The sequence below is a fragment of the Nelumbo lutea genome, chromosome 1 (genome assembly GCF_056320005.1).
Source record: "Nelumbo lutea isolate HS-2025 chromosome 1, American lotus-T2T, whole genome shotgun sequence".
Classification (NCBI taxonomy): Eukaryota; Viridiplantae; Streptophyta; class Magnoliopsida; order Proteales; family Nelumbonaceae; genus Nelumbo; species Nelumbo lutea.
This window is the reverse complement of record NC_142684.1, coordinates 171,215,933-171,243,267: the sequence shown is the minus strand read 5'-3', so window position 1 is coordinate 171,243,267 and position 27,335 is coordinate 171,215,933. Positions and strand designations below refer to the sequence as shown.

The 27,335-nt window shown below is 33.7% G+C and overlaps 1 protein-coding gene and 1 long non-coding RNA gene across 3 annotated transcripts; both read left to right on the top strand.

The window, feature by feature from the left end:
• The first annotated feature begins 210 nt into the window (after positions 1 to 210).
• On the top strand, positions 211 to 13,612 carry LOC148879165 (protein NETWORKED 1D-like). Of its 2 annotated transcripts, XM_088960592.1 has the most exons (8): positions 211 to 334; positions 1,954 to 2,059; positions 2,150 to 2,225; positions 2,373 to 2,561; positions 2,803 to 2,917; positions 3,206 to 3,498; positions 6,439 to 11,141; positions 12,174 to 13,612. In XM_088960592.1, the coding sequence occupies exons 6-8, from the start codon at positions 3,396 to 3,398 to the stop codon at positions 13,404 to 13,406; spliced, it is 6,039 nt and encodes a 2,012-aa protein (XP_088816718.1). In that variant the 5' UTR covers positions 211 to 334; positions 1,954 to 2,059; positions 2,150 to 2,225; positions 2,373 to 2,561; positions 2,803 to 2,917; positions 3,206 to 3,395; the 3' UTR covers positions 13,407 to 13,612. The 2 variants fall into 2 exon arrangements, with proteins under 2 accessions (XP_088816718.1, XP_088816720.1); XM_088960594.1 differs by lacking the exons at positions 211 to 334; positions 1,954 to 2,059; positions 2,150 to 2,225; positions 2,803 to 2,917 and having other exon boundaries at positions 2,387 to 2,561.
• Positions 13,613 to 14,463: 851 nt separating this feature from the next.
• LOC148879164 (uncharacterized) lies at positions 14,464 to 15,067 on the top strand. The gene is made up of 2 exons (XR_016094936.1): positions 14,464 to 14,707; positions 14,805 to 15,067. It is a non-coding gene; the product is annotated as an uncharacterized LOC148879164 (long non-coding RNA).
• The last annotated feature ends 12,268 nt before the right edge of the window (positions 15,068 to 27,335 follow it).

Here is a 27,335-nt window from a genome sequence, read left to right as displayed (position 1 = left end):
TTGCCAAACCTCATCTGCTTAATTTAATTGGGTAAGACTTTAGGCTTAGATGGATGATAGAAGATGATGATGATGATGATGAATGATGAATGATGGTCCCTAAGTTGAGTGAGTTCATTATAACTTACAAGAATGTCCCCACGAGTTGAACGTGTGGCATGAACCAGTTATATATAGAGAAGTATATAACCAGACAGAAGAAGAGAGGGAGGAGGAGCGTGAGAAGTTATCAAAAGCGAAACCTTTTTCTACCAACCAAGCAACCTCTCTTCCCTGTTGAAAGTCAACAACATTGTTACTACCTTTACACTCATGGCACCACCAGGCTAAAGAGGTTCTTTTCTTCCATATTATTTATCGCCCTAAATTAATTAATTAATTATTATTATTATTATTATTATTATTATTATTATTAGTGTTTTATCAATATTTTAATGCAATTTTACATCTTTACTTTTAGTTTTCTACATATAAATATGCTTATAAAAACAAACAGGGTGTGACTGGCTTTTATATTATATTTAGTATTTACATTTGTTCTCTAACCCTTCTTCTTTTGTCTTTACTCGTTAGAGATTGCCAACTGAATTCAATTGTCGGCCACTGATGATCTTGATGGGTTTACTGGCAGTTTGTGTGACCACATACCACCCCACCAACACAGAAATAGCCCTAGTGGAGGGCAAAATAGGCAAATAAGTAGGAATTGCAGTTGGTCGGTTAAGTGGTAAACCAACACTGACCCGACCTATTGGGTTAGGGTTGAGTGACTTGAGTCAGCATTGATCGGATTTCAGGTTGGGTCCCGCGCTAATTAAACCCAATCTATTGATATTGCACCATTAAGATGCTTATATATATAATATAAAGACTTGCTTGCTTACTTGCACAGTTGCACATATATATGGGACAAATCGGGGCAATGTTGCCATTTCGTCTATAATTACTCGGGTTAGGTTTCAGATTGGGTTGGGTTGGTGTTGTTGCCGTTATTCTAGAAAATGGTGATACATTAGTATTATATTAGAAAAAATGGTGCTCCAGGAAATACCTATTTGTTTGGAATCGTTTTTTCATAAAATGTGGTATTCCAAACTATGTTTTAAAAATCGAAAAGGGTGGTTTAAACAATATCGAATTTAACATTTCCTGGACTTGCATCCCGTTGAGTGATATAGACATGACATGACACTGGATAATAGATACCAGTATTAAAAACATTCCCTGAAGCATTGATATCAAAAAGAAAACAATGCTATTGCTCGAAAAAATATCCTACCTTATAGAAACATTTTCAAACAAAAAAAAAAATAATAATAATAACGTTTTAACGGTGCTCCATCGATGCCAAACATATACCATAATCCCAATCCCAACCAGGCTTCCTTGCAAACGCATACAAATAAGCATCATCTCTTGCTTTCCTTGCATTTAACAACTACCCTATCCCTAGCTCTAACCTCTGCTCTTGTATAGGTGTTAGGTGGCATTTTCAAGCAATAAGGAGGTCGGAACTAGGCCCAAAGATGCCCGTTAAAAACAAGGGCGCAAGGCCTACTGGACCCTATAATTGAATATCTGGTCCAGTGGGCCCCATTCCTAAAATCCTTACAATGACCACATGTAATCACCATAATTAGATAAAACTATTTCATCTAATTCGTTTTCCATTTGGATTTTTCTGCCGTAAATACTGTTAGATGAAAGTACATTTGATTTGGTTCGTGAAAAAAAAAGAAAGTAAATTGACCATATGCGAAATTTGGCCTGACACTCTCCTGGTTTAACCGGTTAAACCACCACCCAGATGACTCGGGGCACCCCTCCGTTATTTACCCAACAAGTTGCTTGCAGTTGGCCTGTTGCTGAGGTGGTAGTCAAAAGTCAAACAAACAGAAACCCGAGGAAGAACATTATGGAGATGCTAAGCTAAGGCTATTTATGTCATTTCAGAGCTTACTTCACGGGCACATCTTCCGGGGCAACAGGCAAGGCAACGACAAAAGACAGCACACCCGCAACCGCAATGCAAACACAAATGGAATTTGTGCATGAGCAAGTGTGATTATAAATGCAACGCTATTACCGACAGATACTCAGTGTTTTAATGCTTTGTTTCCGTTAAATAATTAATCCTTTTCTTTTATAGAAAGAACGACTTTCGTACCGTCAGACCGGAACCGGCGCAACCCATAGCTTCAGTTCGACGATTTACGGATCGGCCGGTAAGAAAAACGATTTTCAAATTTATTTCCTTTTTCGTCTCTTTCCTCTATTATAAATTTAGAAAATGGAAATCTTCTTTTTTTCGCTAATACTATTCGCTCTTTGTGTCTCTTTTTTCTTTTTTTTTTTTATTATCTTTTTGACAGTTCAACTGTTCTACAGTCTGCATACGGTACAAGACGCAGAATAAAAAGCACAAAGCAAAAACTGAGAGGGACAGAGTGATAATGAGGCAGAGAGGAATCTAGCAAAATGGGGTGAATGAGAGGAAAAGCAGCTGCGGTCTTTTAACACAGCTGCTGATCAAAACAGCAACACCAGTTTTGGATTTTCTGGTCAGTTCTTGATCTCCTTCATCTTAAATGTCTAATCAAACTCTCTATGTTTTGTCTCAGAACCATCTGCTTAAAACCATGTTTTTTTTTTTTTTAATTTTTTTTTTACGTTCTTCTACTTTTAGATTCAGCTCTTAGACTAATATGGTTCCATCAATTTAGTTTATCCTTTTCTTCTAAGTACCTGCTTCTAGAGTCATTCATGCTGGTTTTCTGATGTGGGAATTGTTTGATCACCCAGTTTTTAGGCTGTAAAGGTTCTGTTTTTGGGTTTCTCCCAATTTTGTTGCGTGCCGGGTGATCAAGTTAGACGAGAGAGAAATTTGCATCTTTATTCCTGGGTTTTGCGTGATCAGGTAATTCTGATCTGCTTTTGATTTAGTAGGCCTTTTTAACTTATTGGTATGCTTTAACTTCTGTGCAGTATTGGCTTTTAAGGTTTTGCAACTGTTGTTTGTTTTAGATCTCGCAGTTTGTTTTTGATCAGGTAGCTTACAAGGTTTTGCAAGAAAAGAATGGTATTTTACTCATATGGTTTTTGGGCGCTTTGCTTATGAAGTTCCAATTATTCTACTGTGATCTTAATTAGCTGATTTTGTTTAGTCATCGGTAACTCATCTCATTTTACCACTCTTCTTTTGCAGATTTCTGCAGCGTAGGTACAAGTAGTAAGTTGAAGGCTTCAACTTATTTTTCCAGTGTCAAATTTTGCATTTTCATACCTAATCAGGTCTAGTTCCGGCTTGGATCCATTACCTGGGTTTTTATTACCGGTACAAGGATCAGCCTTTTGTGAGATCAGAAGAGGTAGAATTAGTGGTTTTGGCTGGAGTCATGACAACTTTGTTACAATCCGAATCAAGACGCCTATATTCCTGGTGGTGGGACAGTCATATAAGCCCAAAGAATTCAAAATGGCTTCAAGAAAATCTAACAGGTATTGCTTTCTCTTTTCAAAATTTGCTTTGTTGATGAATTGGGATCTGTATTATATCTTTCTTTGGAAAAAATTAAATCCATCTTGCTAACTTCTAGTGTTTCTGGTTTCTTAAGAAAAAAATTAGTGTATCGTCATTGTTAGTTTAGTATGAAATTGTTGTGTTGTGTGGAGTGAAAGATAGCACATCAGCCATGAGGTTCTGGACTCTCTTGAAACACTGTAGGAAGTTCCTGATGGTTCTTTGGCATCAGAAGTTACACTATGATGGAAGTATCTTAGGTTGCATTAGGTGTGAACATTTTCACCATGCAGATCAGTAATGGTGGTGAAAAATGCTGGCTGGATCCAATCTGATCTTTTATAGAGCTTATATCAAAATTTCAGTTCAGGTGAAGACCAGCAAGTTAACATTTCTTGCTCCAGAAAACAAATTAAAAGAAATACAGAACTACCTAAAGTGCCTCCCAACCTGGTTGAATTGAAATATAAACTATGTTATGGGATTTTGGTTCCATGTGGAACTTTATCCACAATGCATTGTGCTAGAGTGAAGCCATCGTTTAGAAGAAGGATTTTATTTTCCTGTTTCATTCTTAGATGGCTAAAAATGTATTATTTTCTCTTATTTGATTTTCTTTGTAGAATCTTGTAGTGTGACAATTGTAGAAGGTGCCTATCAAAAAAAAAAAAAAAAAAAACAGAGTAGAATGTGCAACTTGTGTCTGTGTTTCTGTTGAGAGGACATAATACTTAATTTGTACTGTCTATATTGATTCACCTTGTTCGATGTCCTCCTTGGGCTCAATTTTGTAAAATAATTGCTTTTCACTTAATTGTTGTAAGAGGTGCTGACTTCTTATCATGTTTTGCATATCTTTTTCCAAGGAATGCAAATCATTGCCTTCACATACACGAAACATTAAAAAAAAAAAAGAACTGAATGCTGTTTAAGTCCAGTTCCACTGACATCTCTAACACATTTGATGGACTTGTTTCTTAGCTGAGTCAAATTAGGTGTTTTTTTTTTTAGAATTACTGTTTTCTTTCTGTTGTAGATGATAGAGAAATCTCAAAATCTCAAAATCTCATAGGAGTGACCTACTCTCTCTCTCTCTCTCAATAAATTTCTTTTACCCCAATATGAGTGTAAATCTCAACTGAGCTTCTATAATCATCATCATCATTATTATTGATCAATTATTATTAATGTTATTATTATTATTATTATTTTTAACATTATTTTTAAAATATATAGATCTATATAAGCATAACAACTTGAATATAATTGACAAGTTAAAGTCACGACCTTTGCCTATTTGTCACGTGATCGCACATTATTTTTCATTGTTATCCTAATTTCAATGTTAATTGGAAATGATTCAACAAACAGTGGATTATAAGTCATGCATAAATTGGAAAGTTACAAATACTAGAGCAACCTATTAAACAATTTAAATGGTTGGACCACTATCAAGTATCAATACATGTGTTTAAAGTGAAGATTTGTAATTTGGAGAGTCAGACACTGCAGGCATTTTGGTAACTCCACCTGATTCGCACTGTAGCAGTGTTTAGCATGCATTTTGGAGAGTTAGACAAGAGTTGACTCAGGGACATGACTCGACTTGTGAGTTCCCTCCAAAGGTGGGGTGTCCATGCAACAGAGTAGAGGTCAGTGTGGTAAATTTGATATTCTTCACATGGGGTTTTACTACAATAGTATCAGCTTCGATGGTAAAGCATGGACATTATGGTAATATTCAACTTTGTACAAAAAGGAAATGCACACAAGTTCATGTGCTTTGGCCTGAAAAAACTCCTTAAAGAGCAAAAGTCAGGCAATTTATTACCTGCTCTGCACTGTCCCTAAATGAAACACTATAGAATGCTTCAAATTGGTGTGCTTTGGTAGATTTCATGCAATTTTGACATGGTCTGTTGTGTAGAAAAGCATGTGTTTATGAGAAAAGGTCTTGGTGATTAATTAAGCATGTGGCTAATCCAGAGTGTCCCTTACTCAGAGAACAGTTTGTATGTGCCACATCATATCCATGTGGAAGAAACATGGTCTGTTGCATAGAAAAGCTTCCAGTTTGTTAATCTCCTATTCACAGAGCTGGTGTATGAAATAAAATACTGACTATTGACAAATTGAAAAACAGGATTGCTGGTAGGAGCTAATACTGAAAGGTTCAGCAAAGCTCCTTATTGATAAGTGCTAGCAGGGAAATGGCAAAAAGATGGATCACAAGATCCCAAAAAATGACTCAACTCTTGTATTCCATGTAGTACATGCTCGTTGGTCTGAACTATCAAGCCTGCTCCACTTTTGTATTCCACATGGCTCAAAATTACTTAAGTCGAAATCCTAACCATTTGATCAATTGCTCACTTTGTATCTGTTCATGGAGTCATGGCAATTTTTCAGAAAAGAAAAAGTAAATAAAAGCAGGTGTGTGGGGCAGATGGATTGGACTGGATTTATCTAGTCCATGTTATTCTTGGATCAGAGGGTGGGCGTTGGCGCAATGGTTGGGTTGTTCCATTGTGACCCGGGTGACCAGGGTTCAAATCTTGGAAACAGCCTCTCTGTATGTGCAAGGGTAAGGCTGCATACATCTGTCCCTCCCCAGACCCCGCGTTGGCGGGAGCCTCGTACACTGGGCTGTCCTTTTATGTTATTCTTGGACCACTTACAATGATGAATAAGTGGGCCATTGGTGTGAATTTCCTTTTACATCATGACTTGTTTCGATTGTCATGACATGTTCTATTTGATTCATGCATTGCATGTTAATGCAAAAATCAGATGGTGCGGTTTATACCTTGTGTATCTGTAATATTATTTCTGATCCTTTTTATGTGCTTTCTGACTGGTATATAACTGTCATGGTATTACATCATTGACTGATTAATGTTGTATATTTTATTTCCCAGATATGGATACCAAAGTCAAAGCAATGATCAAACTTATCGAGGAAGATGCAGATTCATTTGCAAGGAGGGCAGAGATGTACTACAAAAAACGCCCAGAGCTTATGAAACTGGTTGAGGAATTTTACCGAGCATACCGTGCTTTAGCAGAAAGATATGATCATGCAACAGGGGCACTCCGCCAGGCCCAACGGACCATGGCAGAAGCATTCCCTAACCAAGTTCCCTTTGTGCTGGTTGATGATTCACCTGCAGGCCCTTCCACCACTGAGGCTGAGCCTCACACACCTGAGATGCCACACCCAATACGAGCATTGCTTGATCCTGATGATTTGCACAATGATGCTTTGGGGCTCTCGTCACCTCACTTCCATGCCATAAGTAGGAATGGGGCCTATTCTGAAGAGTCTGATTCAATCACTAGTAAAAGGGGATTGAAACAGCTCAATGAGATGTTTGCATCTGGAGAAGTGGAAACAAACCAAACCAAACTTTCTGAAGGAAGAGCAAGAAAGGACGTAAATTTTCATGAGGCAGAAGAGCAAGAAAGAATCCTGCAAGAGAAGGTGTCTCAATTATCAACTGAGAACCAGAATCTCAAGAACCAGGCCATCTCTGATTCTGAGCGAGCAAATCAAGCTGAGACTGAGGTCCAAAAGCTTAAGGAGGTGCTTGCAAAATTAGAAGCTGAAAAGGAAGCTGGCTTTCTTCAATATCAGCAGAATTTAGAGAAGTTATCTATTTTGGAGGCCGAAGTCTCTCATGCACAAGATGATGCTACACAGCTCCAAGAACGAGCAAGTAAAGCAGAATCTGAAGCTCAAACCCTGCAGCAAGCCCTTGAAAAATTAGAGGCTGAAAAGGAAGCCAGTCTTCTTCAGTATCAGCAGTGCTTGGATAGGATATCTAGTCTTGAGACCAAGATCACTTATGCAGAAGAGGAAGCCAGGGGACTAAATGAGCGGGCAAGTAAATCTGAAACTGAAGTACAATTCTTAAAGGAAGCCCTTACTAAATTGGAAGCTGAAAAGGAATCAGCTCTTCATCAATATAAGGACTCCATGGAGACAATATCTAATCTGGAGATCAAAGTATCTCATACTGAGGAGGATGCCAGAAAGCATATTGAGCGAGTTGAGAATGCTGAAAACAAAGTTCAAGCCTTGAAGCAAGATCTTGCTGAATTATATGCAGAAAAGGAAGCTGCAGCTCTTCAGTACCAGCAGTACTTGGAGAAAATATCTAATCTGGAGACTGAACTATCACATTCACTAGAGGAGGCCAAGAGGCTTAACAGTGAGGTGTTGATGCAGGCCACAAAGTTGAACAGTGTAGAAGAACAATGTGTTATATTGAAGACAGAAAAGCAAGCTCTGCAGTTAGAAGTGGAAAATTTAGTGCAGAAGGTCGGGAGGCAAAACCAAGAACTTTTGGAGAAGCATGAGGAGTTGGAGAGACTCCGGATCTGCATAAGAGAAGAGCACTTGCATTTCCTGCAGGCTGAGGCTGCACTCCACACTCTGCAGAATTTACATGCTCGGTCCCAGGAAGAACAGAGGGCTATGACATTGGATCTCCAAAATACAGTTCAAATGTTAAAGGACATGGAGTTCCAGAAGAAGGGCTTAGAAGATGAAATCAGGCAAACCAAGGAGGAAAATACTAGCCTGACAGAACAGAACCTATCTTCTGCTGTGTCAATAAAGAATCTGCAGGAGGAGAATTTTGTCTTGAGGGAGATGAAAGGGAAACTTGAAGAGGAGGTTGAACTCCGTGTGGACCAAAGAAATGCACTTCAGCAAGAGATTTACTGTCGGAAAGAGGAAATAAATGACCTGAACAAGCGGTACCTTGTTATAATGGAACAAGTGACATCAGTTGGTTTGAATCCAGAATGCCTTGGATCATCTGTGAAGGACTTGCAGAATGAGAACACAAGGCTGAAAGAAATCTGCCAGAAGGACAAAGATGAGAGAGTAGCTCTTTTGGAGAAAAATGCCCTTTTGGAAAATTCTCTCTCAGATGTGAATGCTGAGTTAGAAGGACTAAGGGATAAAGTCAAGGCTTTGGAAGAAGTATGCCATTTGCTTGAGGGGGAAAAATCCTCTATTGTTGCTGAGAAGGCCAGTTTGATTTCCCAGGTTGATATCATGGTAGAGAGCATGGAGAAGCTCGAAGAGAAGAACACCTTATTAGAGAATTCTTTCTCTGATGCAAATATTGAACTTGAAGGTTTGAAGGCAAAGGCAAAGAGCTTAGAGGAATCCTGCCGATCTCTTGACAATGAGAAGTCTGCCCTTCTTACTGAAAGAGATGATTTGGCTTCTCAGTTGGAAAGTATTCAGCCGAGATTGGAGGACCTGGAGAAAAAACATGCAGAATTAGAAGGAAAGTACTTGGAACTGGAAAAGGAGAAAGATAACACAGTCTGTCAAGTGGAAGAGCTACAGATCTCCTTGGATCTAGAAAAACAAGAGCGTGCAAGTTTTACACAGTCAAGTGAGACCAGGCTGGCTGCCTTACAAATGCAGGTTCATCTCCTGCAAGAAGACGGCCAGAGGAGGGAGAAGGAATTTGAAGAAGAGCTAGATAAATCCATGAATGCTCAGGTCGAGATCTTCATCTTGCAGAGATTTATTCGGGATATGGAAGAAAAGAATTTCTCTTTGTTGCTTGAATGTCAGAAATACTTTGAGGCATGCAAGTTGTCAGATGATTTGATTTCTGTATTGGAGCAAGAAAAACTCAAACTTAAGGCAGAAACAAAATTTTTGTTTGACCAAATTGAGAAGCTCAGAATGGGGATTCATCAGGTCTTGATGTCACTTGAAATTGATCCAGATTATAGGTGTCAAGACATGATCAAAGAGGACCACATGCTTCTGAAGCATATTTTGGAAAGAATTGGAAATTTGAAAATTTCTCTTCTGCAAGCTGAGGATGAGAAGCAACAGTTGCTATTTGAGAAATCAGTTTTTGTAACTCTCCTAGGGCAACTGAGATTAGATGCAGCAGATCTTGAATCAGAAAGAAATGGCATTGATCAGGAGTTCAGAATCAAATCAGAGGAGCTATTGTTTCTGAAAAATGAGAGACACAAGCTCCAAGAGATGAATAGCAAATTGGAATTGGAAGTGAAGTCAAAGAACCACCAGGAGGAAATACTAAAGACTGAAATTGAGAGCCTACAGGTAAAACTGTCAGGTTTACAAGATGCTTACCTTGGACTGCAGAATGAAAATTTCAAGTTGCTTGAAGGAAATAAATCTTTGAGAAAGGAGTTGTCAGATCTGAAGGATGATATGTGCATGCTTGAGGAGGAGAACACTGTTGTTCTCCATGAAGCAATGGTTCTGGGTAACCTCTCTTTGATTTTCAAGGTTTTTGGCACTGAGAAAGCTGTGGAGCTTAAAGGGCTTTATGAAGATATGGACCATCTTACTGCGGTTAGAAGTGGCCTTGAAAAGGAGGTTAAAGAAATGACAGAGAAGCTGCAAATTGTAGAAAAAGAAAATTTACATCTGAAGCAATCAGTTGAGAAATTGGACTTTCAGCTTCTAGAGATGAATAGCAAGTTGGAATTGGAAGTGAAGTCAAAGAACCACCAGGAGGGAGTGCTGAAGGCTGAAATTGAGAGTCTACAGGCAAAATTAACAGGTTTTGAGGATTCTTACCTGGGGTTGCAAAATGAAAATTCGCAGTTGCTTGAAGGAAACCGATCCTTGAGGGAGGAATTATCAGAGTTGAAGGCTGAGATGTGCATTCTAGAAGAGGAAAATAGTGTTGTCGTCCATGAAGCAATGTCTTTGGGTAACCTTTCTTTGATTTTTGAGGCCTTTGGCACTGAGAAATCTATGGAGCTAAAAGAGATTAATGAAGATCTGGACTGTCTTACTGGGGTTAACAAAGGCCTTGAAAAGGAGGTTAGAGAAGTGGCAAATAATTTGCAAATTGTAGAAAAAGAAAAATTACATCTCAAGGAATCAATTGAGAAGTTAGAGATTGAGCTGAACAAAGTCAAGAATGCAAGTGACATGTTGAATCATCAAATTGCAACAGAAAAGGATCTACTTTCTCAGAAGGAAATGATGCTTTCAGATGCAGAGCAGAAGCTCAAGATTGCACAGAGTGAGAATGCAGAGTTACATAGGGATATTGAGGGTCTGAAGAGGAAGCAGGATGAGACAAAGGTTGTAATTGAAGAGCTACAAAAGTGTATTCTTGAACTTTCCACAGATAAAACCCATCAAAACAAGGAAATAGTGAGCCTTTGTGAAGCAAATAATAAGTTGGAGTCTGATGTGGGTAGATTACATGGAGAACTCATTGAACTCAGAACCAGAGAAGAGATTGTGAGTCAGGAGCTGCAAGAGAGAAAAGATGAAGTCAAATTCCAGGAGGCTGAAACTGCAACACTCTATGGTGACCTGCAAATTTCTAGTGTCCATGAAGCCCTGTTTAGAGAGAAGGTTCATGAGCTTATTGGAGCATGTGAGACCCTTGAAAATGAAAGTTCTTCAAAAGCCATGGAGAATGAACTGCTAAAAGAAAGACTTGATGTCTTGGAAAATCAAAATGGAGGACTGAAAGCTGAGTTGGCTGCATATTTGCCTGTCATGGCTTCTTTGAGAGATAGCATAACATCTCTTGAAGACCATGCTGTTTCATGGACAAAGACTCTCATGGCTGATGGTCAGGAACCAAAGGTATGCTACATTCTTCGTTCATATATAATAATAAATGTTCATATTAGCAAATTGAGACCATGCTTCATGTAGTTGATTTTTTCCTGATCTGTAGATAATACATAATATGGGCTCTTAGAAGCTTTGGATATATGTATCGGAAAAAGCTTGACATGTTTTTATCCTTTGAGAAAACTTGATTCAGCCTCAATGAATGATTGGAGTCTTAAGTCAATGTTTGATTTGGGAAAATACTGAAAGGTATTTTCAACCAGAGGGACCATTGCTTCTGGTCATGTCGTCAAAGTATTTGACTGGCCAAGTGCATCTGACTAGATTTCCTTGTTGAGTCTTGAAGCACAAAAAAAAAAAAAAAAAAGGAAAGAAAAACTGTAGTACAGACATGCAGAAAATATCATTCAAAGTTTCAAACTGTTAGCCTGGAAGGGCCAAACCATAAAAAGGTTCCCTCTCAAATCATTAGCCATTATATGCAGATAATGCTGCTTGCGTAAAGGAATAAGGCATAAAATTCTGTTGCTTGTTCAAACCTGTCTGATTTAGTATTGCTTTTGTCTGGCTACATGGAAAACTGAAAAAAAAAATACTTTTTTTCCTGGACATGTTATGTGCTAAATAGATTAAATAAAAAGGAAGAAACATACATTTTGAATATTTTGCATGTAATGTATGAGAGTAAACTTATTTAAGTGCCTAAGAACTGCACCCCATGCATCAGCCCCAGTGCCCCACAACCCCCCTACCTGTTGCCCCAAGCTACCTAAACCCAATAAAAGTTGTAATCTCTTATAAAATAACATTATTTCTTAAAACAATTATTCTAATTTATTGTAAACTGATTATACGATGATGTGCATAAATGCATCAATGTATTGTGCACAGTTCATCAGCAGTCCAAAACTTCAGAGCTTTTTACTTCAGGCACTCCAAAGGATTGATACCTATCTATGCTCCCATTTGCTGGATACTTAAGAGATTAGTAAAATTTATCTTTTCTGATACCCATGCTTACTAGTATACAATATTTTCCAGGATGCTTCACTCACAACCCAGATACATGAGAAAAGCCATGAAGAGTTGAATGAAGGTCATAGTGCTGCTGTGCCAGGAGTCTCAGGCTTGCAAGAGTTGCAGATTAAGGTTAAGGCAATTGAAAAGGCTATGATAGAAATGGAAAGGCTTGTGTTTTTGGAAAGCTCAAACACAAAAGCTGAACTATTAGCAGAAATGAAAGAGGATGAAGAATTAAAATCAGAAAGCATCCCCCCTGAAGAAAAGGATCTATCAACAAAAGATGCTCTAATGCAGCCACAAGAGAGTACACAGGATGGCAGTAATGATGCTAGGCTACAGATAACTGAACTTGAAATTTCTAATGTCAAGGATGGGCTTACAATGAGAGATATTCCACTTGATCAGGTTTCTGAGTGTTCATCCTATGATCATGGAATTGGCTCATATGGGACAAGCAAGAGAGGAAATGGTGAGACAGATGATGAGATGCTTGAGTTATGGGAAACTGCTGAGCGGGACTCTAGCTTCGACCCAACAGTCAAACTGATACCCAAACCAGTATCTTCTATGCAGGCTAACACAGAGTGCCATCAAGTTGAAACAGTGGATGATCAAAAGAGTGAGTATCCATCCTCAGAGTTGCAGGTAGAGAAGGAGTTGGGTGTGGACAAGCTAGAGGTATCCAAGAAAACAACAGAGACACGTCAAGAAGGGAACAAGAGGAAAATCTTGGAGAGACTTGCTTCTGATGCCCAGAAGTTGACAAATCTTCAAATAACTGTGGAAGAAATGAAAAAGAAGGCAGAGATGTCTGTAAAGAGCAAGAATTCAAAGGTCACTGAATATGATAATGTGAAGGAACAGTTACAAGGCATTGATGAGACCATCATGCAGCTGGTTGACATGAATGCAAAATTGATGAAGAATGCTGAGGAGAGCCTATTATCTTCAGATGGTAAAGCTGTTACAGAATTGGAAGAGACAGCTAAGACCCGGAGGAGGAGAATTACGGAACAGGCACGGCGAGGATCCGAAAAGATTGGCAGGTTGCAGTTGGAGTTGCAAAAAATCCATTTCCTTTTATTGAAGCTTGATGAGGAAAAGGGAAGCAAAGGAAAAACTAGACCTGGTGACAGAAAAGTGAGAGTTCTCTTGAGGGACTATCTCTATGGTGGTAGTAGTAGTGGACAAAATAACACCAAGAGAAAGAAGCCTCCATTTTGTGCATGTGTCAGAACAAAGGAAGAGTAATGGATGCACCATTTATGTTAGCGTAGAACATGTAGACCACATGAATTAGTGAAATCTTTTCATTTTGTCTATACATTTTCTTCTTAAAGATGGTGTCATGACACCCAGAGTATGTTTTATTTGTTTAATTAGCAAGTTACTGGTCCAATTTTAGTGTAGAGAAGCTGTATATGCCAGCCTGATCTAATCAAAAGGATCTATTTTCATGTGTTGGCTTCCCTTATAATAATAATGATAATAATAAGCTGTGGTTAACAATACTTAATGTTCCGGGAAAATGGTTGTTTTCACAGCTTCACACTTCAACAGGGTATTCAATTTCTCTGTTTCCATATTTTTGTTCATTCCGACTATCCTTATCGTCCATGAAATCCAACGAATGCATTTGTTTCTCAAGTAGCCAATTTTCTTAATGGAAGATGTGAACAATCAGCAGTTTTAATGTGTCAACATCTTCTTAATCTCCCATCTTACTAAAGCAACCTGCAAGAGAGGCCTTCATTTTATCAAGGGTCAAGGTTAGAGACTGCGTGGCTTGAACAAAGAAGATTAATTCTCGTCACAACGCATTAAAACTGTCGACAGATGGGAGACGCAAAAGAGATTAACTTGGGAAGTTCGTAGTCTTCAACATATATAAGGAGCAACCCAGCAGCAGACTTTATTGCAATATATCGATAATTCCAGGAACTTGTCTTCTTTTTTTTTTTTGCTATTCTACTTTCATTGAATTCTGCTAAATGTGGGCCACGTGGCCATTAATTCTCTACACTTTCTTTTGAATTCTCCGAAAATTTCACAAGAGTCTGCTCCTTAATAATATTAAATTAAAAAAGAAAAAAATCTCCAACAAACCCTATAAATCACAGTATCATTGGGAACGAACGAAGGTTGTGCCACTAGAGGGGGGAAAAGCATCTTTTCCATATCATATCGGATGAGATGGATCAATCACCTTCGACTTTCTGTTTCGATAAATACAGGGTATCGTAGGTAACCGGTTTCAACAATAACTAAAATCACATTTAAAAAAAAGAAATTCATTTCAAATAATAAAGACATTCTTCCTCCTCGGGTGAATCTCTCCCACAGTCCTCTCTCTCTCTCTCTCTCTCTCTTTCTTACTTAAACTTCACATCACCGGCGAGGATGGAACCAGCGGCGACATCTAACCACCGGTAAATCTCTATCTCTTCTTTCTCTGTCTTTCTCTCCTTCTCTCTCTGTATTCGATATCATATTTGATTTTCTTTATGTTTTTCATGGACGACACCAACCGGCAACGGCAAACACATTTCTAGGTTTGTTATCTCATTCACTAGACAGTGTCATTAGATCACTCTTCTCTGCATTTGTGTATATGTTGGAGTGGGAATCAAGAGTCTTGTTCTCTTGTAGGTGGCTTTCGGGCCATATTGACAGATCAGAATAAGTGCTGGAGTGACAGAACTTGCAGCAGGGATCTACACAACGAGGTATTGGTGGAATTAATGAAAAAGAAACTTGGAATACCTGTATATTTGTAGGTTGATTCTTGATTCTTAGGGTTGCTTTTTGGCAGCTTGGAAATGAATTCCATTGCTCGTTTAATGTCAATTTCATGCAGTTGTCAAACTTCAATTCATACTTTGTTAATGTGCAGTAAGTTTACAGAACAGAAATTCATTAGTACCTATACCCTTCAGGATGAAACTTGTCATGATCAAATACTGAATAATTTAAGTACCCATTTATTCAGCCAAAAATGTTTGAACCTGAAATCAAAGGGCAAAACTTCTTAAGAATGAATTAGCCATTGATCTTTAGGCCAAAAAACATGTTGTAAATTTTTTTCAGAGCAAATTTGCTCCCTCGAAGTTCAACTAGAAGAGGGAGCTCGAAGAAGTTGACCAGAAGAGGGAACTCGAAGGATATAAGAATGGGTAACGGAAGATTAGAGATTAACGGATTGGTTAAAGTATTAAATTTTAATTAACATATAAAAAATATAATTACCGGTGTAACTGCTGTACACGTGGCAGTAGCAGAGGTTTTAGATATGATATGATTTTCGGGATCATAATTGGACCCAGAACCACTAGAAGAAACCAACGTGAATAGCCGAAATATGTTAGGTACGTATACACAAAGGTTGAAGGTACATTCTGTTTCAGTCCGATTGTCCGATAGTTGAGGTATACACCTCAATATCTTGCCACTTGTCTATCCCGCAAAGAAAGCGTTCCCACTAGAGCAAAACATTGGAAGATATCTAAATAGGTCATTTACTTAGATACTCCCTATAATTTCATACATTTACTAAGACACCCCTATCGTTTGTGTATTACTAAAACACCCCCTATATTTTGCAATTGCTTTATTTAATCCATCTTTGGTTATAAATCTGTGACCTCTAAAAATGAAAAACCTAAAAATACCCCTGATGGATGCATCTAATCATTTTTCTAGGACTGTCAACAGGTCGGTTCTGGGTTGAAACCTAGTAGAACCATTCTCGAACCAACAAAAAAACTCATGGACCCGGAACCAACCCAGACCCTATAGGTCTATAATTTGGGACCCAGAACCGAACTGATCGGTTCTTGCGATAATTGGGTCCAACCTGATGGAGCCAATTATAATAAGTATTTTTGAAAAAAAGAAGATAATAATATCCCTATTACTGAACTAACAAAGAAATTAAAAGCAACCAACTTTATATATATATATATATATATATATATATCCAAAATTACCTCTAATTTAGAAGAGAGTTTCTCTCCTAAATTATTTCTAATTCCTATTTATCCTCTCCCCTACTTTTTATCTATATCTATCTAAAGAAAGTTTATTAAGAATTATTTAAATATTATAACAAAATGATATAATAACTTTAAAATATTTATTAAAAACACAAAACAATTTTATATTTTTACAAAATATATCACGGAATTATGTACTTACAATTTAAATTATATTTTTTATGGATTATCAATTTAATTTTTTTCAAATATTTAATAATATGTAATAGCTTTAAATAAATGGAATTATGTAATAAATTTAAAAAATTTCTTCAAAGTAGAAAAATAATTATAACATAATATTGAAAATAATTATATGTATATATATATATATATATATATATATATATATATTAAAACAAGGAAGTGTAGAAATTTTCTCCTTTCTTTGAATTTTTTAATTTTTCTAATCCATGTCATTTTTTAAACCACCAATTAGAAACTCTACTTTCTCAAAAAAAATCTTCCTAAACCTCTCTCTCTCTCTCTCTCTCTCTCTCTCTCTCTCTCCCACACACACACATTCCAATGACCTAAATAATCTAATATCCTAAAATTTCTCCTAAACAAACTCCCCCCACTATCCCCATTTTTCTCTTAAGTTGTCTCTAATTTAGTAGATAGTTTCTCTCCTAAATTATCTCTAATTCTTATTTATCTTCTCCCCCACTTTTTATCTACATCTATCTAAAGAAAGATTGAATTAAAAAATTTAAGAAATATTTAAATATTGTAACAAAATTATATAATAACTTTAAAATATTTATTAAAAAGACAAAAATAATTATAACCGATTTAATAATATTCATATTATTAATAATTAAGTATTTTTACAAAATTCATCACGAAATTATGTACAAACAATATAAATTATGCCTTTTTGGATTATTCAATATAAATGTTATTCAAACGATAAAAATATCACACTAAAAATGAAATATTATTTAAATATTTTAATAACTAAATATATTAAATAAGAAAATATTAAAAGTAATATTTTAAATCAATTAATAACATATTTTAAATATTTACTGAATAACTTTCAATTATAATACCTAGATTAAGATTTTGAATATTTAGTGTAAAAAACTAAATATTATCCCAAGAACCGAATCGATCGGTTCTTGGGATAATTGGGTCCAACCTGATGGGGCTGATTATAATAAGTGTTTTTGAAAAAAAAAAAGATAATAATATCCCTATTACTGAACTAACAAAGAAATTTTCTCCTTTTTTTGAATTTTTTACTTTTTTTTATTCCATGTCATTTACTTTTTTAGTAGAGAGTTTCTCTCCTAAATTATCTCTAATTTCTATTTATCATCTACCCTACTTTTTATCCATATCTATCTAAAGAAAGTTTATATTAAAAAAAATCAAGAATTGTTTAAATATTCTAACAAATTATATAATAACTTTAAAATATTTATTACAAACACAAAAAATAATTTTATATTTTTACAAAATATATCACAAAATTATGTACTAACAATTTAAATTATGTTTTTTCGGACTATCAACTTAAATGTTTTTTAAATATTTAATAAAATGTAATAGCTTTAAATAAATAAAATTCAAATCACAAAAGATATTAAATATTTTGTAGATTATTTAAATATTTAAATAACCAGATATTTATCATAACTATATTTTAAATAGTTAAGTTAATGAAATTATGTAACAAATTTAAAAAATTTGTTCAAAGTAGAAAAATATTTAATACTGAAATTAATAATAATTTAATATATTACAAAATTAATAATGAAATTCTGTAATAATAGTATAAATTATGATTTTAAGGATAATTAAATTCAATAAATAATTCATATTTTAAATTTTAAATATTTTACATATTATTTAACTATTTAAATAAATAAAATTTTTAAATACCAAAATATTTAACATAACTAGATTTTAAATAGTTAAAATAAAGAAATTATGTAATGAATTTAAAAAAAAATCCTAAAAATTAGAAAAATAATTATAAAATAATATTGAAATTAATAATATTTTAATATTTTTACATAATATTGTACATAACTAGTTTAAATTATATCAAGTAATAATTCAAGAAAATAACTTTCAAAAAATATTATTAATTTATAATAATTTTAAACTCTTAATCTGTATTTATTATATAATTATATATACTCAAGTTAATATTTATTGTATTTCAGTAATTATTTATTGTTTTTTGTGATAAATGTATTTTCAATGATTATGTATAAATTTATTTTGTTTTTCTATTTAACGAAAAACTTTTAATAATTATTGGAGATTAAACTACTATTATTGAAATTTTTAAATTTAATTTATTGTACTTATTGTATTTATTATATTTTTGTTATAACTTATTGAATAATTTTTATTAGAGATTAAACTATTATTTGAGATTATACTATTTATTGAATAAGTTAATATGTTTTTAGTACTTATTGTAGTTTTGTAATTATTGTATTTTTTCATTATTAATATAGTTTGAATAATTATGTATTTTCACTATAGATTTTCAATAATTATTGGAGATTAAACTTTTCCTATTTATCAGATATGAGACTATTAATTTAGCTGAAATTATGAGTATTCGTGAGTTGGTTCGCTTTGGTCGTAGACTATTTGGCCAAACAAATTGACTTGGTTAGGTTGGAGAATTGGCCAGTTGAAACCAATTGGCCTTTTGTGAAATCCAACCCACTCAAGTTGTATCGGTTTCGGTCGATTTTTTGGTTTAGTTAGTTAGTTCAAAAGATTTAAACTTAAAATTTTAATTTAATTTTAAAAATTATAGTATAATTATTAAAAATAAAATAAAAATTTAAATTTATGATATAAAACATTTTAGACTAAGAAATATGGGAAAATCCTCACTTTCACATATTAAAAATTATATTTAAAATATAAAATATTAATATATATCCATGGTCAGATCATTTGACTTTGGTCGGTTTACAAATGGCCAAAGTGAAATTGATCCAACTTGGTCGATTTGGAAAATTTTTGAACCAAATCCGACTTAAAATACTAGAAAATCGAACAACTCAAGTCAAGTTGATTGTGTTAGTTGGTTTCATTAGTTTGATGAATAAACCTAACTGAAATTAATTATTGTTATTTTTGTATTATAAAAATTTATTAAAAGTAGTATATAAAATATGAATAATTATTAATTATTTAAAAATTTGAAAATATAAAATAATTGTATACTCTTATGTGTTTCTATACACACCTTTAGGGATGGCAATTTTCCCCATCCCCAACAGTAACCCAACTTCTTCGACCTGATGGGGCTGGGGATGGGGATTGTTTTGGTGGATCGGGGCAGGGACGGGGATTAATAGGAATCCCAATCGGGATCGGGGATGGGGATTGAGGTCCCCACCCCACCCCGACCTCGATTATACATATATTAAATGTTATTCATATTAAATATACTATTATATTATATATATATATATATATCAAAATATATTTAAACATTATTTATAATTTAAAATTTTTATTTGTTTTAAATAAATTTATTTTAAAAAATACTTATATCTAAAAACATTTTAGTGATTCAGGTCCCCATAGGGAATCCATCCCCGTCGGGGATTGGAGATGGGTGTTAATTTTAGAATTGGTGTCGGGGATGGGGAATATAATCCCCGTCCCATTGCCATTCCTACACACCTTATAGCTTTACATATTTACTTAAACCTACCTTATAGTTTTCATTTTACTAAAACATCCTATATATTTTACAACTTATTTACTTAATCAACATTTCATTAAGGAATGTTTGTTTTGCCATTAGACCCATGATTTTTTATTCTAAAAATACCCTTAACACATTTTTTGTATAGAAAATAAAATTAACCAAATATAGCCAATAGAGTGGTTGCTTGTGTCTTATTAAGGGAAAAATGGTATTTTTATTTTTATTTTCTTTTAACTAAATTTATTTAAATGAACATTAGGGTCAACATTGTCATTTTCCATTGTTATATCATAGAAGATTGATTAAATCCATTGCAAATTATAAGTGGTGTTTTAGTAAAATGCTAACTACAGGGTAGATTTTAGTAAATCCATGAAATTATAAGAGGTACTTTAATAAATGACAATTTCTATTATTTAACTTTCGCTTAATAAATCCTATGCATCGCATGGGTCCCGCTAGTATATATATTAAAACAAAGCGGTAAAAAATTTCTCCTTTTTTTTCAATTTTTTATTTTTTTATTCCATGTCATTTTTGAAATAACCAGATGCATTTTCCCAATAACCTAAATACTCTCTTCACCTAAAATTTCTCCTAAACTAACTCTCCCACTATCCTCCACTTTCTCCAAAATTATCTCTAATTTCTACTTATCTTCTAAATTATCTCTAATTCCTATTTATCTCTAAAATTATCTCTATTTTAGTAGACAATTTCTCTCCTAAATTATCTTTAATTCCTATTTATCCTCTCCCCTACTTTTTATCTATACTTATCTAAAGAAAAGTTTGGATTAAAAAATTTAAGAATTATTTAAATATTCTAACAAAATTATATAATAACTTTAAAATATTTGTTAAAAACATACAAATAATTTTATATTTTTACAAAATATATCATGAAATTATGTACTAACAATTTAAATTATGTTTTTTTCCAAATTATCAATTTAAATGTTTTTCAAATATTTAATAATATGTAATAGCTTTAAATAAATAACATTCAAATAACAAAAAAATTTAAATATTTTATAGATTATTTAAATATTTATCATAACTAAATTTTAAATAGTAAAACAACAAAATTATATAATAAATTTAAAACAAAATTCTTCGAAGTAGAAAAATAATTACAACATAATATTGAAGTTAATAATAGTTTAATATATTAAAAATTAATAATAAAATTATGTAATAATAGTATAAATTATGATTTTATGGATAATTAAATTGGATAAATAATTAATATTTTTCATATTATTTAAGTATTTAAATAACTAAATATTTTAAATAGAAAAATATTTAACATAACTAGGTTTTAAATAGGTAAAAAAAAAGAAATTATGTGATAAATTTAAAGAAATCTGAAACATAGAAAAATAATTATAACATAACATTGAAATTAATAATAATTTAATATTTTTACATAATATTGTAAATAACTAATTTCAATTAATATCAAGTAATAATTCGAGAAAATAACTTTCAAAAAAATAATATTTATTAATAATAATTTTAAACTCTTAGTCTGTATTTGTTATATAATTATATATACTAAAATCAATATTTATTGTAATTCAGTATTTTTTTTTGTTTTTTGTTATAAATGTATTTTCAATGATTATGTATAAATTTATTTTGTTTTGTTATTTAATAGAAAACTTCTAATAATTATTAGAGATTTAACTATTATTATTTATCAGAGATGAGACTATTAATTTAACTGAAATTATGAGTGTTCATGAGTTGGTTTAGTTTGGTCTAGGCTATTTGGCCAACCAAATTGACCTGGTTAGGTTAGGGGGTTGGTCAGTTGAAACTAGTTGACCTTTTGTGAAAATCGACCCACTCAGGTTGTATCGACTTGGGTCAATTTTTTGTTTGATTAGTCAGTTCAAAAGATTTAAACTTAAAATTTAAATTTAATTTTAAAAATTATAGTGCAATTAATAAAAATAAATTTAAAAATTAGATTTATGTTATAAAACATGTTAGACTAAGAAATATGGGAAATTTTCCACTTTTCATATTAAAAATTATATTTAAAATATAAAATATTAATAGATATCCATGGTTAGGTCGTTCGAGTTTGGTCAATTTACAAGTGGCCAAAGTGAAATTGATCCAACTTGGTCAAATTGGAAAACTTTTGAACCAAAAACCTAAAATACTAGTAAACAACCAACTCAGGTCGAGTTGATTGTTTGATGAATAAACCTAATTGAAATTAATTATTGTTATTTTTGTATTATAAAGAATTATTAAAAGTAGCATATAAAATATGAATTATTATTAATTATTTAAAATTTTGAAAAAATAAAACAATTGTATTAATTTTATGTGTTTCTATAATGGTCATTTACTAGAACACACGTTATAATTTTACATATTTACTTAAACCTACCTTATAGTTTCCATTTTACTAAAATATCCCATATATTTTACAACTTATTTACTTAACCAACATTTCATTAATGAGTGTTTGTTTTACCATTAGGCCCATGATTTTTTATTCCAAAAATACCCTTAACACTTTTTTTGTATAGAAAACAAAATTGACCAAATATAACCAATAAAGTGGTTACCCGTGTTTTATTAAGGGCAAAAATGGTATTTATAGTTATATTTTCTTTTGATTAAATTTATTTAAATGAACATTAGGGTCAACATTGTCATTTTCCACTATCATCTAATGGAAGATTGATTAAATCCATTGCAAATTATAAGTAGTGTTTTAGTATTATGCTAACTTTATGGTAGATTTTAATAAATCCATGAAACTATAAGGGGCATTTTAGTAAGTGACCCTTTCTATTATTAAAACAAGGCAGTGAAGAAATTCTCTTTTTTTATTTTTTTATTTTTTTTATTCCATGTCATTTTTTAAACAACCGAATACCAGAACCTAAATAATCTCTTCTCCTAAAATTTATCATAAACTACCTCTCCCACTATCCCCCACTTTCTCCAAATTATCTCTAATTTAGTAGAGAGTTTCTCTCCTAAATTATTTCTAATTCCTATTTATCCTCTCCCCTACTTTTTATCTATATCCATCTAAAGAAAGTTTAGATTTAAAATTTTAAGAATTATTTAAATATTATAACAAAATTATATAATAACTTTAAAATATTTATTAAAAACACAAAAAATAATTTTATATTTTTACAAAATATATCACGAAATTATGTACTAACAATTTAAATTATATTTTTTGGATTATCAATTTAAATGTTTTCTAAATATTGAATAATATGTAATAGCTTTAAAGAAATAAAATTCAAATAACAAAAAAAGTAAACATTTTATAGATTATGTAAATATTTATCATAACTAGATTATAAATAGTTAAAATAACAGAGTCATGTAATAAATTTAAAAATTTCTTCAAAGTAGAAAAATAATTATAACATAATATTGAAATTAATAATAATTTAATATATTAGACAATCTATATATATTAAAACAAGGAAGTGTAGAAATATTTTAGCCTAGGAAATATTAGAAATTTCCCACTTTCCTAAAAATTATATTTAAAATATAAAATATTAATATATATTTATGGTTAGGTCATTCGGTTTTAGTCAGTTTACAAGTAGTCAAAGTGTTGCAAAACTAATCCAACCCATTTGGGTTAGAAAACTGTTGAACCAAATTTAGTTGAAAATACTAGAAATTGGGTTGGCCAATTTCATTAGTTTGATTAGAAATGGCAACAGGGCAGGGTGGGGATGAGGAGCCTCCTCCCCATCCCTATCTCCATGGGGATCTCCACTCCCCGTGATTCTTTATAATGTCAACCATTATGCTTTTTTTCTATTTTTTTAAATAAAAATAAAATAATTAAATTTTACAATCCTATTATAAAAGATTCAAACATATTATACCATATTTTTAAAAATATTAACATATAGATGTATATATATATAAACATGTGTGTGTATGTGTGTATAAGTGGGAATCCCATGAGACGGGGATCAGGGTCCCTGCGGAGCAGGGAGTTCTCTCCTTGTCCCCATGTCATCCCCGCCAATGGGATGAAAATTTCCCCATCTCCATCCCCGCAGGGAAAAATAGTCCCCATCCCCGCCCCATTCGAGGCATATCCCCATGGGGATTGGGGAAAATTGACATCCCTAAAAATATTGGCTCAAATCGAGCTTGAACCTTGTAGAATAGTCTCGAGCTGAGCTCGAGCCTCATGCTATTCGGCTTGGCTCCGCTGGAATCCACCCTAGCCTTGACCATGAGAGATTGCTGACAAACGAATGGATGGACGATGTCGGCCTTTCTTTCTCTATTTTCCCATGTTGCCTTTTGAAGAGAAGAAATGAAAGGGGCAAGCAAATGTGAAATGGCGTTTTGGTTGGGTTTGGAAAGAAATCGTGCCGAAATGACCATTTTAGACATATTTTGTTTAAATATTACATGTATATAATTTATTAATTATTATATATTATATATTTAATAATACATATATATATATATATATATATATATATATATATGTATATATATAAATACTCGGTTCAGGTCCTAATCGCTTTGGGACATGATGGGCCTGGTTCTGACCCGATAATAATCGAGAAAATATATTTGAAACCAAAACTGACCCATCGGGACAAATTCTAAAACCAGAACCAGTCTAATAGGCCCAGGTTCAACAAACATTTGACAACGCATAGGGGCACAAGGTTCAAAATATCGATACGCCCAATACATCAGAAGGGGTGTATCGGGCCATATCAATACTTTTTTTTTTTTTTCAAAACCAGTTCAGGGAGCGATTTAAGGCTCAATTCATCCCCTGAACTAGTCAGAACCCCTATACACCCCATGGAAGAACATATAAAAAAACTCCCGAAATGATACATATCGACTGGTACAAGCCGATACTTTGAACCTTATAGGGACATCGTGTAAACAAGTACTACTTATCATCCTCCTCGTAACTGCTGTAAGAGGGCACCAACTACAGCAACATAGTAGTAGTTCTGTCACCAGCAAGTCAGCAACGGAGTCTTGAGTTTTAGAGAACTCGTTGATCATTTTGGTAACGAGATGGAGGACTTCCATCTTATTGAGAATGATGAAACCGTTAGGGCTGTGACTGTTGGTTTTATGAAGACATTGACATGTAGAATAAGTCCCTTGACTGAGCGGGAGCTGTGAACGAATGGATGTATGGAAGACCCCCTGTACTTTGTTTTGCGACAAAAACCCCTCTGTACTATGACTGAGATAGAAAACCCCTTTCGTTAGTTTTCAGTTGAAATCCTTCATTGTAATATTTTGTAATTCTCATATTACTTTTAAAATAACTATTCCGATAATTGAGAGAAAAATTCTGTTCATCTTTTCCAACTTATGATACAAGAATAATAGCGGTGATAATCCCTTCTGTCTCAAATTCCCTTTTCTTCCCTTTTCTTCTTCAAAGCAAAGCAACTGATCGATCAAAAAGCTTCAGCCCTATAAAACAGCCGGAGGGAGAATTGAAATTTTGACATCGTTAGATTATCCTTCCCAAATGATACGAGAAAATAAAAAAAAATCCCACGTTTACAATTACAAACAAAAATTGGAAAGAAGTCACTGTCCAACGCAACAATCAAACTATACATATAACTAAAGTCAAAAAGCAAGTAATGTAAGTACAGGGGGTGAAGCCATCTTACGGCACAGCGACTGAAGCTTATCAAAAATAAAGGGACGAGCAGAGCAGTGAAGCACGACCACCAAAGGGTTGTCTGTCACATATATAGTTCTTCCTTGTTAACTCTGGCTCTGCACTTAACCCCTTTTAAAATCATGAACCAACACATCCATCAACAACTCCACGTTTATCTATATCTGTCCACTTTCAATTAATGTAATCCCAGTACCGGGGGCGGATTAGCTGGAGACAAAAACAACACACCTGACTAAATTACCTATCACAGTTGGACACGCCGGTGTTCAATACAACTGGGTCCCAGATGGGTCCACAGTGAGTACTGGTGTGTTCAACCGTGATAAATAGTTCAGCCGGGTGTGTATTAGTTTGTCTCCAGCTCATCTGGGACTGCCCAGTTCCACCCCACCCCACCTCTGCCTTTGCTTTCTAACTTTCACATTATCTAGATTCTTTGCACTATTACTACGACATCGAACTGAAAAAGAGGTCGACAAATTTGAAGGTCCAATGACAAGATACATCACCAGTTTCAAATGAATAGGAGCATGAACTTGTTAACCTGATGAGGTAAGGATCTATTGTTGCCCGTGTGGAACCTATTTGGACCAGCTTTTATTGCAAGCAAATCAATTTGGTTCGGATGATTCAGATTGATCGTATCCAATCACTACATCTTTTCTTATTCTCTCCTACTATCTTGTACACTTGGCACTCCCAACTCCCAAAAAGATGAGGAACTGGTCACGGAATAATGGATTGGTTTTCTTTAGGATAAACAAGGGCAGATAAGTTTTCTGGATTGGGTGGTTGTGGGATATCTTGGTCACGATTGAGAGGTTTAACAATCCATTCTCATTTAAGTTGCAAATTCTTTTCTTGTCTTCTTTTTCTGATTTTTCTCATGGTGGGGAACCAGCAGCTTAGCTCAGGAGGTGGAGAGAGAAGACCAAGAAAAGTCTGAAGATTAGACAGTTTGGATAGAACAGACAGAATAAAGAAATGCGGGAAGAAGAAAGGGGGGGAAGGGGAAGAGAAATCAGAGGAGAGAGAGAGGGAGAAAGAGAAATGTGAAGAAACCTGAAGTAGAAAAAAGGGAAAGGGGAAGAGAGATCGAAAGAGAGAGAGAGGGAGTAAGAGAAATGTGAAGAAATCTGAAATAAAAGGGATTACCACCACTGCTGTTTGCATATCCTGAAATCAGGAAGATGAACAATGTTTTTCTCCCTATTATCCGAATAGTTATTATAAGAATAGTATGGAGATTAAAAAATATTGCAATGGCAGATTTCAACAAAAATCTAACGGAAAGGGGTCTATCTCCCAGTCATAGTACAGGGGAGCCTTCATTATAAAACAAAAGGGGGTCTTTGTCACAGACCCCAGTACAGGGGTCTTCGTAATTACCCAAATTGTTATTATAATCCACCTACGCAAATTGTAGGCATGACGATGGATAATTGGACCATCGTTTCTGCAAATCAGCATTACCGAGTGAGCTTTGTTGCCGGTTTTGCATAAACGCATGTGGCAACTGGGTACACCATGAGAAATGAGCCACTACAATCTAACATCAAATCCCCATCACCATTTCGCAATCTCTATGATCAATTTTGGTATTTGAAAGATGAGAGCCATGCCGCCATGACATCCTCCACCACAATAACTGGGGGAGGTTAAACGTAAACCAAGAAACGCTTGTTCTATTTAAATCAATCGTTCAATTGTAAAGGATTCATTGAAAAAGAGAATATTAAGGGAGCTTGATGGGCTTAG